Raw genomic sequence first — 12,973 nt, 5'->3', positions numbered from 1 at the left:
TCTAGAAATGAAATGACTGAATTAAAGCATGATACTGTCACATTGCCTTGTAGAAATACTGGATTAATTTATACTCCCACCAACATGTGTTACAGTGGCCAAGTTAATGCCCATGCTCAGGTATTTCCATTAAAAAATATTTTTACTAAATGAATAAGCAAAACAGAGTGTTCTCATTGTTAGGAAAGCCATTTACATAAAACAACTTAGCGTCACTTATCTATTGGATGGCTCAACCAATAGATATTTGGATATATAAGCTATTGCTATAATTTAAAACAAAATTTTCTTCCAAGTTATTTACCCTTAATTTTTATATCAAGTCCTTTTGAAACAATCATATTAATAATCCATTTATTAATATTCTATAATGATGGCTTTGTTACAAAAAACATTAAAAAGTATGCACTTACTAAAACAGCTAGTGGGAGAGGAATAAAGCCCATCCTCCGTGCTACAGAGTCGCTGTAATCAGTGTACGCCTGAACAGAGAGGAGCAAAAGATTCAGATTTATGGGATTTAAACAGCATTTTAAAAGTACTATTCACTTATTAGCAGCAAATGTTCTAAACAGGTGAGGCTATGGAGCAAGAACAGAATGTGGCACTTATAAAATGGACGTGCAAATCCAAATGTTCACAAGTCTTAAATACAAAGTTGAATAACTTAAAATGCTGCAAAGAGCATACACTACTTAATGTTAAATATTACTATTATTCTTAATCTGTAAATGTTTATTTAGTGTTGAGAATAGATAAGTAGGTTTATGTAGCTTTCCTTTAGTTAATATTTCATGCTAAATTAAGCATTATTCAGTTAATTTCAGACTATGCCTTTGTTAATTTCGGATTATGCCCTTGATAAATGCTCACATTTTTCTGTCGGCTGCTAACAAGGTCAAAAGCAAGACTGGCTCTATATTCACTGTAGACCTAAAGACAAATAAGAATGAAATATTAAGTAATATAGTAAAAATATATCATGCGGAAAGACTTAGATTTTATTAATGAAAACGTTTAATAATTAACCAGGAACAAGTGCTAATAACCAAGCAGACATCTGGGCATAATTTCCTTATTTGTTTTCCTACAGTAAAGGTAAAAAGTAACCTTAATTCCCATGAACTCTTAACATTCATAGATCTTTTAAAAGTTTTTCTTTAAAGGGGAATAAATATCCAATGACTATGATCCTGAGAGTTTGGAATTTGGGGAAGAGTGACTATTTTAAGTAGTGTAATGTATATAAAATAATTTTGAAATTTTAAATTAAATGAATAGTTTAAAAAAATTACTGTTTATCTAACCATAATAATGCCTTCTGAGAAAAATGAATGCTGAAAAAGACATAAAACTAAGTTAGGGAACACAGTAAATATGAAGGCACTTGTGAATGACTATTTCCACTAAAAATTGCACAAGTGTCTCAATCAAGCCTATTAATTTTGACTTCAGATGTTAAATAAATGATCCCATGAAAAGGGAATCATTCTGCATCGAGAAAGTTGAGAAAGTAAATGGTGAAATTACTTTATCAGTGCTTTACAAAAAAGTACAAAACTATTTATTTTAAGTATATTAAAACATTCAGAAACTCATAATCAAATCACAGCTGTTGCAACTGCATTTTATTTTAAATAACTTCCTTTTGAAATAAAACAAATATTACTGTGAGACTGTTATTAAAAGTACCACCCAGTAAAATCTAGAAAACTGTGGAGCTATTATTTATTTTGGGACTGAGGCAGGAATGAGAAATACATTAGGAAACTTTCTTATGTTTTATGTGCAATAAATCTATAGCCACATATCTATTTCTAGAAATTATCCAGAACATCTGATTAAAACATAAAACAAATTTCCCAAAGTTTAACCACTTTCACCAGAAAAACGTAAGGCTCTCGTCTTCTAAAACTTACCAGGAACCTATTCATAATTGTGGAAAAAAATCAATTTTTAAATACAAAATATTTTAAAAACCTAGCCAGAGAGAAAAGTTTTGATGGTCTAAGGTTTAAAATAGAAACAATGTGATTTTAAAGTCTTTAAACAGATTATGACAGTGTTAACTGATCAGAATGATTTTGAGTTAGTGACACTGTGACTTTGACTACAGGCTGGTCTATACTTCTACCCCAAGATATGGAATTAGCATTGCCTAATATTAAAACAGAATACTTTCGATAGTGTAATAATTTTTAGAAATTTAAAATTACAATTCTGACTTTAAAGTATTAATAAACTCCTATTATTCTACAACTTTTAAAAATTAAGCAACAGAAGTAAACTTTAAATATTAAAGTGCATGTCAAAATACATACATCTGCAGTAATGTCATTGAATTTGGTGATAAAGGCATGTTTTACAATATCCACGGCAATTTCTGATGCAATTACCATACAGACATCTGGAAACAACACCCAGAGATGATCTATAAATAGAAAAGAGAAAAACAATGAAATATCTTAATATGAACAGAATCCATATCACAGGCTACCAGAGAAATATGAAATCTCTAGGACAAAACTGTATTTTCAGTAAATGATGAACTAGTATTCAATTATAACCCTTACCAAAAGAGCTATACTGTATCAAGTTAAAGGATACTTCATTCAACAAATATTTGTTCAGGCCTGGCACAGTGGCTCACGCCTGTAATCCCAACATGTTGGATCACCTGAGGTCAGGAGTTTGAGACCAGCCTGGCCAAAATGGCAAAACCCCATCTCTACTAAAAATACAAAAATTAGCCAGGAGTAGTGGCGTGCACCTGTAGTCCTGCCTACTTGGGAGGCTGAGGTAGGAGAATTGCTTGGAACCGGGAGGTGGAGGTTGCAGAGAGCTGAGGTGGCGCTACTGCGCTCCAGCCTGGGCGACAGAGCAAGAACAACAAAAACCCAAATACTTATTCATTACTTTCTAAGTGCCAAGAACTGCTTTACAAGCGGGCTCCGGGGGTTTAGCAGAGAGCCTCTGACTTTACGAAGCCTACGTGCTGACATGCTGATGGGATGACTAGATTAAGCAGGTTCCTTAGAAAATCCTTTAATTCCAGAGCTGCCTCAACGTGACAGTAAATAGCTAGAAGAGATGTGCTGTAGTCTTTGCAGATGAGCAATCTTCTCCTTCTTTGATCACTACAACTTAAAGATATTGATCAATCCTTTGTTTCACTGTCATGCAGATGTTAACCTGATAAATTTGCTCACCATTATCACATTTAAATGTCTATTCAAGTAAGACCTAGTGTTAGATAGATAAATAGGGTAACTGTAGTTTGCAGTAATCTACCGTGCATTTCAAAATAGGTAGAATAAAAGAATTTCACCGGTTTTAACAAAAAGACAAATATTTAAGATAATGGATATCCCAAGTACACTGATTTGATCTTCACAAAGTATATGAATACATTAAATTATCACTTGCACACCCAAACTATGAAAATTACGCATCAATTAAAAAAATTTTTAATGCCAATTCAGTATCAGGTGCCTGATAAAACACACCCACAGACAACCTGCTAAGAACTTGGAAAAGAATGTAAGAGTGGGATACAGCAAGAAAAAGATAGGGAGAAACACTGACAAGGACCCATAGCAACTCAAGACCCAGGTAGCCGGAGGATGGGATGGAGACCACACAGCTGGGCTATCCTGGCTGACAGTGTAGGCAGCTTCTGTGAGTCTGGCATTACGTCAAGTTTTAGAAATCAAGGGACCTCTTTCTCCGATAAGCTCTGCTACTAACTGCTATATGACCTTGGGCAAGTTTTTTTTTGAATCAACATCACTGGCAAAGGGCAAGTTTCTTAATTAGCTAAATTCCAGCTTCCTCAACCACAAGGTAAGGATAGTAAGTGTCTACACTTAATTATTATGAGATCTAAATGAGATAATGGTGCACAGCAATATTCCTGGCATACAAAATGGCTAGTGCTGTTTTTATATTCCTCATGACCCTGAGAACTTAGAGCAACCTTCCATAAATGGCACTTTGTTGGGTTTTTTTAAAGAAATTTTAATAAACCTAAAAAAAGAGTGAAAATGGTGAATTCATCAATAAAAGCAAGTGTTCCTTTTATCATATTATCTGCCATAGCAGTAATAAAGGACGCAAGATAATTTATTAAAAGTCACAGTATAAATGAGAATGACTTCAAATATCCAGCTGTCTAGGAGGCATAAAGACTATTTGTCTTTTGTTTTAACCACTCAGCTTTGGGAATTGCTGATCCTACATGTACTCTACTGGAACCAGTGACATATACCCACTCTGCCCTTCATGGACACCCTGTTAGGTGACTTAGTTATAAAGAAATATATCACCATTCACTGAAAAAAATCTGGGTACTCAATGAATCTAGCTGTGTGTGTGGAGGAAGAGGCTTTTCCACCACAAGCCAGGTAGCCTACTCCAGCTGCTGTCAGATATCATTTAATCTTATGGTTTCTCTACGAAAAAAACTTCTGAAAATGTATCTCCAAGAGCATATCTCTCATTTTATATGTTTTTGATTTTTCAGTTACTTGAAAATTACCAATGAATTAAAATAAATTAGTAAGTTAATAAATGCCTATAACATATATAATATTGGGAGTAATAAATGAAATCTAAAACATGGTCTCATCCTTTAAGAATGAGATTCCAACAAAAACGTCAGATATTCAAACAAAAACTCTAAATTACTTGAGATACCTGAGAAATTGATCATTTCCCACTTAGCTCACTTCAGCATTATAATTACCCATTTCCCCTTAATTAGCCTGTAAGTCCTACAAATGTCTTAGTATTTTCTACATTTGCCACAGTGCCTGCCCTTGTGCCTAGAAACTAGCATACGCTCAGTGAATGTCTGCTAACTGAATGGATAATGAAAATTCATGGAATGTTGACAATTTCCTGTCAGCCTGAATTTAGAGATGTACCTAAGTAGCAAAATTTCCACCTTACTTTATATTTAATTTACCCCTACTTAAAATGCTAATCAATGGGTAAAAGATAAATGTTAGGGAAGAGCAAAGGTTCTTCTGGTCAACCCCTAAGATGAAAATGATCTTTCTGGATTTAGGTAACTAAAGCACACTACAGTTAAAAATAGAGAGGCTCAGAACTGCCAGGTATAATAGGGTGCACTCACCTACTGAGTATACAGCTCCAGAGACACGGAGGGGTTTATAGAAAATGACAGCAACCCACCACACCACAGAAAACATACCCAATCCATTCTACTGAAACAGGTACTGTCATGTGTCACTCAGCAACAGGGACACATTCTAAGAAATGTGTTTTTAGTCAATTTTGTCATTGTGTGAACATCATAGAGGGTACTTACACAACCTAGATGGTATAATCACACACCCAGACTATATGGTATAACCTACTGCTCCTAGGCTACAAACCTGTACAGCACATTATCATTCTGAATATTGCAGGCAACCGTGACACAATGGTAAGTGTATCCAAACATGTCTAAACACAGAAAAGCACACTAGGAGACTAGGTGACAGGAATTTTTCACGTCCATTAGAAACTATGGGACCACCGTTGTATATGTGGTCTATTGTTGACTGAAATGTCATTATGTGACAGATCATTGTTTCTCCAACACCCAAACAGTAAAACAGCCAAAGTCTTTTGAAGCTTTCTGCAATATTCATTTTATTCCGTGTAAAAGAACGATTTTGGCTTAGAAGGAAAATTATAAGACATTGTTTTGTTAAGAGTGAGTTACCTGGATTCCAAGAAAACTGTTCCATGTTTCTCAGACACACTATTAGTAAAAGCACATAATTTGTGAATCGTTCCTTAATATCTAAAAGAAAAAAAAATCAACATATAAGTACTGTAGTGTATATAAACAACACAATAAAGTACATATAGGACACAATTCTTTTAGTCAGAACATGAAATTATTAGACAATGTATAAATGTCCATAAATATACAACTTTATATATATATATATATGCGTGTATATATATAGGTTGGTGCTATCTTGGTAAGCCACTGACTTCTTTTGCCAACATAATTCTAGTATGGAAATTCCAGTTTTCTATTAACTTCAAAAAGTATTCACACGATCAAACTGCTCAGACTGGGTCATCAGATTCCTCCAATGGTCTTTGGGGACATATGACAACTGTTTCCATTTTACAGAAGAAAAAATAGAAGCAAAGAGTAAAATGAAAGACTTTGGGTAATAAAATCCCTGTATAAAATCCCAGACTATTTCCAATCTGGTAAATAGTACACAATTACTGAACTGATGAGTCCTTTAGCTGAGAGAATCCTGCTATTACAATAGCATTTCTTGCGGTGTAGGCAGAACTTGAGGGAAAATACCCCAAATTGGGCTTCATAATATTTACCATAAACTAATAACTATGTGCTGAGATTAGGTGGAATGAATTTAATAAAATCAAATCACTGAATTATTGCTAAAGGCCAGTGTACACATTTCACTTTTAAGCTGTTAACTTTCTCAGTCTAAGATACTATGTAATCAAGAAATGGGATGAAATAAATTTGTCTGCAGTTAAGAGTGGCACACCCATGGCTGTGTAACAGTGGGGGCTGTGACTAGAAACAATCACTCATATAACAACCCCACTCAAAAGTTTTTTTACAGTCTGTTGTCATTTCCCTACTTTCCCAATGCCTCAATAATTGCAAGCCTCACCCATATCATTCAGCCATGGTACGCCTCCTATAAGTGCTCTGAATTTCAGTTTCATCCTGATGTAATTCATGGGACTGTCCTTGCTTCTCTTTTTTTACTTCCACCTTTCCTCATTATTCTCTAGCAATGTGATTAAAAACTTTTATTCCACAGCAAAACCTCCTTCTCTATAAGTGAGTTGGCCTTTACTCTCTGTACCTTCCCTACATCCTTAAGCTCTTCCAGTCAGTTGCTGGTACCTTCTTTTTCAGGGTAGCTCAGCTCCTTATTAGTGATGGGTCTGAGCTGTGCCTTCGCTCCCTCAAAGCCCAGTGGGCACTACTTGCTTCCTACTTCCAAAGTTGAAGCACCATTCGTTATGCAGCACTACATTTTGGAGTGTGAGCTCAGGGCACAGTGAGTCTCAAGGTACCAAGCACTGAGATGCCTCCTTAGGAGGCAGGGCACCTCCGGAGCAAGTCCACGTGGAGTTTTCAGGCGCACCTGTTTTGATTCGTTCTAGATCACACGTTTAATTTATTCTGTGACGTTAAAAGAGGATACAGGTTAAAGGAAACTAAGAAAAGTCTGCCCTAGAATAAGTTCCATCAAAGTCTGACACAAAATATATTCTTTGTTACTATAGCTAACTGTGGATCTTAATTCGTGGGGTTAAATTTGCCAATGTATCTTTAATTAGAATTCTGTAGAATTATTCACCAAGCTGCACCTATATGTGTGCTAAGTCCTTTCTAATTTCCATAAATGAATTTAACAATGAAACGTATTTATTTTTGATACTTCCCAAACATGAATATGTAATATAGACTTGTTTCATTACAGAATTATATGAAAATAAATGACCTTGAGAAATTTAAAACACTATTTGAAATGAGCCAAAGTAACTTTTCTAAACTCTAATATAACAAAGCGAAACTACTGTAGAATTAATCTAACTGTATTTGATTTTTGGGCACATGGCAGCTGCAAGTATAGAGAAAATCTGCAATAATTTCATTTCTAAGGATACTGATGAAAGGGGAAAACCTATCTCATTAAAGGTATATTTAAGGCAAAACAGATTTTATTTTTTATTTTTTATGATTTCTTAGTTTTTTGAGACAAGAGTCTTGCTTTGTCTCCCAGGCTGGAGTGCAGTGGCATGATCTTGGCTCACCGCAGCCTCTACCTCCCGGGTTCAAGTGATTCTTCTACCTCAGCCTCCGGAGTAGCTGGGATTACAGGCATGCGCCACCATGCCCAGCTAATTTTTGTATTTTTAGTAGACAGGGTTCCACCATGTTGACCAGGCTGGTCTCCAGTTCCTGATCTCAGGTGATCCGCCCGCCTTGGCCTCCCAAAGTACTGGGATTACAGGTGTGAGCCACTGTGCCCAGCCCAAAACAAATTTTAGAAAAGCAGACTATTCAAAAAAAAAGCAGACTATTCCAAAAAAAGATATTAATAAAAATGGATAAATTTGGTAAATAAATGCAATTTTATAAGATGAAGTATGTGAAGGATGGCAAGCTTAAATATTAAAAAGTGACACCATAAAAATTAACTGTATCTTTATTTGATAAGATAAAGATATAAAACTATAACTATAAAGATGAGGTTGTTATGTGAAGATTTTTTTGAAAATTTTATTCTTACACTTTCACAACTTTTACATTTAAATGTTTTACATAGACATTATAAAATCAAGATTTGACTTTTAAAATTTGAGTTAAAAAATATCCAAATTTTAAGTGTCTCCAAACAAGATATAAAAAGAAATAAAATTTCTATGAGAATAACAGAGTCTCATACTGATAATCTAACATATATTAGATAAATAATGCAATCAGCAACAAATTTATACCATATCTCATCTTCAGAATAGTCAGGGTTCGGATTAGAACTGAACTCTTACATTAATTAAAAATTAAAATTTCTAAGAATGTTTTCTCCTAACCTTTATCAAGAAGCTTAAAAACACTGGTATTAATGCTTTTAAATATGTCTGATATTCAGATTTTTCCTTGCTATATTACCACTAACAGGGATATATTTTAACATATTTGCAGTCACATTTTAAATATAAAATGAGTGACTATTTCCAATAAACATCCATATTTATTGCAGCTTTGCAGGCTTCTAAGAGTGTTAAGTGAGCTATAAGCTTACTCCAGACAACCTAACTTCTGAAGGACCTTTCCAAATGCACAGTTCACATTACCAACGGGTAAAAATCTACCTAAAATTCTTCATCTCAAGAATGCGAACCAGAACGACTGGGGTTCCACATTCAGCTGATGCTTATGATATAACGAAGTGAAGAAAAGGATAAGTTGTTAAAAACCTGGTTTTATTAACTAAACTACTTTTCACATGTCCTCAGGCAATTCCTCCAAAGAAAACATACGGTGAGCTACCACTGAAAGGGGTAAAGTTACTCTCAGATTTCTCCATGAAGTCTTCTATATTAAACCAGCATGAAGGACTAAAACTTACACTATGTATCTGGCAAGTCAACTTCTGATGGAGAAAAAATTCATAGGAAAATTCATAAGAAAAAAATAGCCAATATGAGTATCCCTGCTGACTGGCTCTCATTAAGTAACTACTACTGAAGCATGTGAAAGAGGCAACATATTCATATCAAGAGTAAAAAGCACTTCTTGGTGACTCCTGATCTTTCCATTTTAATAGCTGAATGTTACATGTAATGTTAGCAAGATTGCCTAGAATTTTTTTTTCTTAAGTTCTTTTTTTTTTTTTTTTGAGACGGAGTCTCACTCTGTCACCCAGGTTGGAGTGCATTGGCGCAATCTCGGCTCACTGCAAGCTCTGCCTCCTGGGTTCAGGCCATTCTCCTGCCTCAGCCTCGCGAGCAGCTGGGACTACAGGCACCCGCCACCACGCCCAGCTAATTTTTTTTTTTTTGTATTTTTAGTAGAGATGGGGTTTCACCGTGTTAGGCAGATGGTCTCGATCTCCTGACCTCATGATCTGCCTGCCTTGGCCTTCCAAAGTGCTGGGATTACAGGTGTGAGCCACTGCGCCCGGCCCAGTTAATTTCTTACAAAACTCTTAAAGGGTACAATGCAGACCACCGTGCATTGTAACACGAGCTACTTTGCTTACGGCAAAAGGTAATTTTTTTTGGTGCTAAGTAGTAATCATTTTAAGCCAAAATAAAGTCCAAATTTCTTGTAAACTGATATGCATACCTGATCATTATATCATTTTTTTTTCCAGCGTTTTCTTAAAACTCAAATATTGAATCCCTAATCTTTCTAAGATAAGAGGTTGGAATTCTGGGGAACCCATTTATAAAAATGAAAAGGGGTATTAATTACATCAACATGCTGGCCATGAGGTTAAAAACATTTCACAATTTCCTCTTCATAATTTTGAGGCTTTTATACATAAGGATTGAAAACCCTTAAAACTTAAGATTTGCGTGTCTAGTTTAAGTCTCTATAAAGAGTGCTTACCCAAAGGAGGTTACTAATATGAATTAATTTTTAAAAACCATGGTTTCTACAACAAATGAAATGCTTACAGCTGAATCAATTTACTCATGGTTAACTACTGAAGCAAAGTATTCTATAATTTAGTACCTTCCCTCCTTCCTCTTTCATGTCTAATTCACGACGCTTGGCAGTCTGCACTTGAAAGGTGAGGAACATTAATAGCGAACTGCCCCTCAGAGCTTTGAGAGTCAGGTCCAGCATGGCCTCATAGAATCATCTAGGCTTTATGTTCAAGTTTTCCATTTGTTCTTTTCATTCCTTGCTTAGTTTTCAAATCTCCTGTAACTTGTTTGTTTTAACATATTCATACGCCATTATTTTCCTTGTCTAATATACAGGTAAAATTTACATACAGTGAAATGCACAGATCTTAAGTATATATAATATATATACTTATATATTATATATATACTTACATAAAAGTATATGTAATATATAATATATATACTTATATACTATGTAAGTATATATAATATATATAATGTGATGAGTTCTGATCAATGCATGACTTGTGACACCAAGCCCTTAATACAGAAAGAAGTTCCATCACCCAGAAAGCTCCTTTGAGTCCCCTTAGTCAATCCAAATGCCCAATAAGCAACCTCTCTTATTCCTATCATCATAAATGAATTATTTCTGATCATAAACTTCATATAAACGAAATACATTATGTACACTTTTGTGTCTGGCTTTTCTGCTCAACATAATGCTTCTGAGACATAACATAGTTGACACTATTAGGAGTTCATTCTTTCATCTTTAATTGCTGAGTAGTATTCTATGGTACGGATATACAATTTGTGTATTTTCCTATTGATAGGTATTTGGCTTGTTTCCAGTTTTTGGCTAGTATGAACAAAGCTGCCATAATAATTCTTGCAACAAGTCCTATTAAGAAAATGTATTTTCGGCACTGAATTACAGGGCAAGTGAACATTTAACTGTGTAAGAAATGGACAAAAACAGCAGTTGTAATACTTTACACTCACGCCATCGATGCATGAGTGCCAGTTAATCCATATCCTCACTAACTTGTGGTACTGTCAAGCTACAAGAGCAGCCACTCTGGAGGGTGTGCAGTGCTATCTCATTATGGCTTTACTTAGCCTTTCTCCAATGACATTTTTCCCTAATAATGCTGAGAGCTTTTCATGACCTTATTGGACATTTATAGATTTTCTTTTGTGAAATGTCTGTTCAAGCCTTTTCCCCATTTTAAAACTGGATTGTCTTTTCATTATTGATTGGTAGTTTGTTATATATTCAGAAAACAAAAAAAAGTCTATCGTCAGATAAATGTATCTCAAATCTTTTCTCTTAGTACTGTGGCTGGTCTTTTCACTTTTTAAATTTTATGATCCTACATTTTAATTTTGAAGAAGTCCAGTTTCTCTCTTTTGTTTTATAGTTAGTACTTTTTGTGTGGTCTCTAAAAATGTTTGCCTAGACCAAGGTTGTGAATGTATTCTCCTATATTTTGTTCTAAAAGTTTTATAATTTTAGCATTTATGTTTAGGGTTATGAACCACAATGAATTAATTTTCTTGGGCAGGGGAGGGGCCAAAGTTCTTTTTTTTAACTTTTATCCAACTATTCCAGCATTACTTGTTGAGAAACTCTTCTCACTAAATTTTAATTTGTTTTAGAAAATATCTTTTTTATTGAAATGTTATTTTTGTAAGCATGTAATATTTTTATTAAAACTTCCCAGTTTTAATTTCAAATATGGTAAATAGCGAGAGACATAATCCATATAAATAAAAGTCCTTTGGGATCATCATACTTTTTTTTTTTTTTTTGAGATGGAGTTTCGCTCTAGTCACCTAGGCTGGAGTGCTCTGGTGCGATCTCGGCTCACTGCAACCTCTGCCTCCCAGGTTCAAGCAATTCTCCTGCCTCAGTCCCCGCTCTGTAGCTAGATTACAGCTACAGAGTAGAGTCCGTAGCTAGGATTACAGCTACAGAGTGACAGGCACCTGCCACCATGCCCAGCTAATTCTGGTATTTTTAGTAGAGACGAGGTTTTACCATGTTGGCCAGGCTGGTCTTGAACTCCTGACCTAGGTGATCCACCAGCCTCAGTCTCCCAACGTGCTGGGATTACAGGCGTGAGCCACTGCGCCCAGCTGATCATCATACTTTTTGAAGCACGTAAAAGGGTCCCAGAAGCAAAAACACTGACAAGCACTGCTTTGGATGAGCCATGTGTGCTCTTATCTACAACCAGCCCACACGCCTCCCCCATGACACGCCTCACCTTCCTCAAGGACATCAAGCCAGGTTCCTTTAGGGATCCTCTCTATTGTACATCTGTCTGGATTCATGCTAAAACACTACCATTTTTTCATGACTTGTGCAAATGTCACCATGGCAGAAGAGATGAATAATGTCTTCATATTCTTGTGAAAACACTTTTGACTCTGAGCACACTCCCTGGTAGAGCCCCTGGGACTGTTCTTGAGGGCTCCATGATCCACTACACTGTTCTGCTCTGGCTTTCAAAAACTATGTAAGACACCGACTCCAGGCAAAAAATTTTGTCCCTTCACACTTTTTAGGATTAGAATGAAGGCAGTAAATAATAACTAAAAAAGCTAAGGACTTAGAGACATTCTGAGATTCACAGCCATAATTCTCCTAGAAGCTGTGTGACTGTGGAGAAGTCAAATTATTTTCTCTGTGTTTCAGTTTTCACATCTATAAAATGGAATAATACCACCCACTTCAGAGAAATTTCTAGATTATTCAGAAGCTTCTCAAAGTATCATATGGTGGTACACAAATGTTTCTAATTTT

The 12,973-nt window shown here is 35.3% G+C and overlaps 1 protein-coding gene across 2 annotated transcripts in view; it reads right to left on the bottom strand.

Annotated features, from left to right (window-relative positions):
* TAPT1 (transmembrane anterior posterior transformation 1) overlaps positions 1-12,973 on the bottom strand; it is a 65,497-nt gene that overhangs the window by 12,477 nt on the left and 40,047 nt on the right. For both annotated transcript variants that reach the window (XM_008017823.3, XM_008017824.3), the window contains 4 exons: positions 5,732-5,812; positions 2,322-2,431; positions 874-933; positions 414-482 (listed from right to left, as the gene is read on the bottom strand). In XM_008017823.3, coding sequence (XP_008016014.2) covers positions 414-482; positions 874-933; positions 2,322-2,431; positions 5,732-5,812 — 320 coding nt within the window. The remainder of the gene's footprint in view (positions 1-413; positions 483-873; positions 934-2,321; positions 2,432-5,731; positions 5,813-12,973) is intronic.

The sequence above is a fragment of the Chlorocebus sabaeus genome, chromosome 27 (genome assembly GCF_047675955.1).
Source record: "Chlorocebus sabaeus isolate Y175 chromosome 27, mChlSab1.0.hap1, whole genome shotgun sequence".
NCBI lineage: Eukaryota > Metazoa > Chordata > Mammalia > Primates > Cercopithecidae > Chlorocebus > Chlorocebus sabaeus.
The sequence above is the reverse complement of the archived record's forward strand: the minus strand, read 5'-3'. Positions and strand labels throughout refer to the sequence as shown.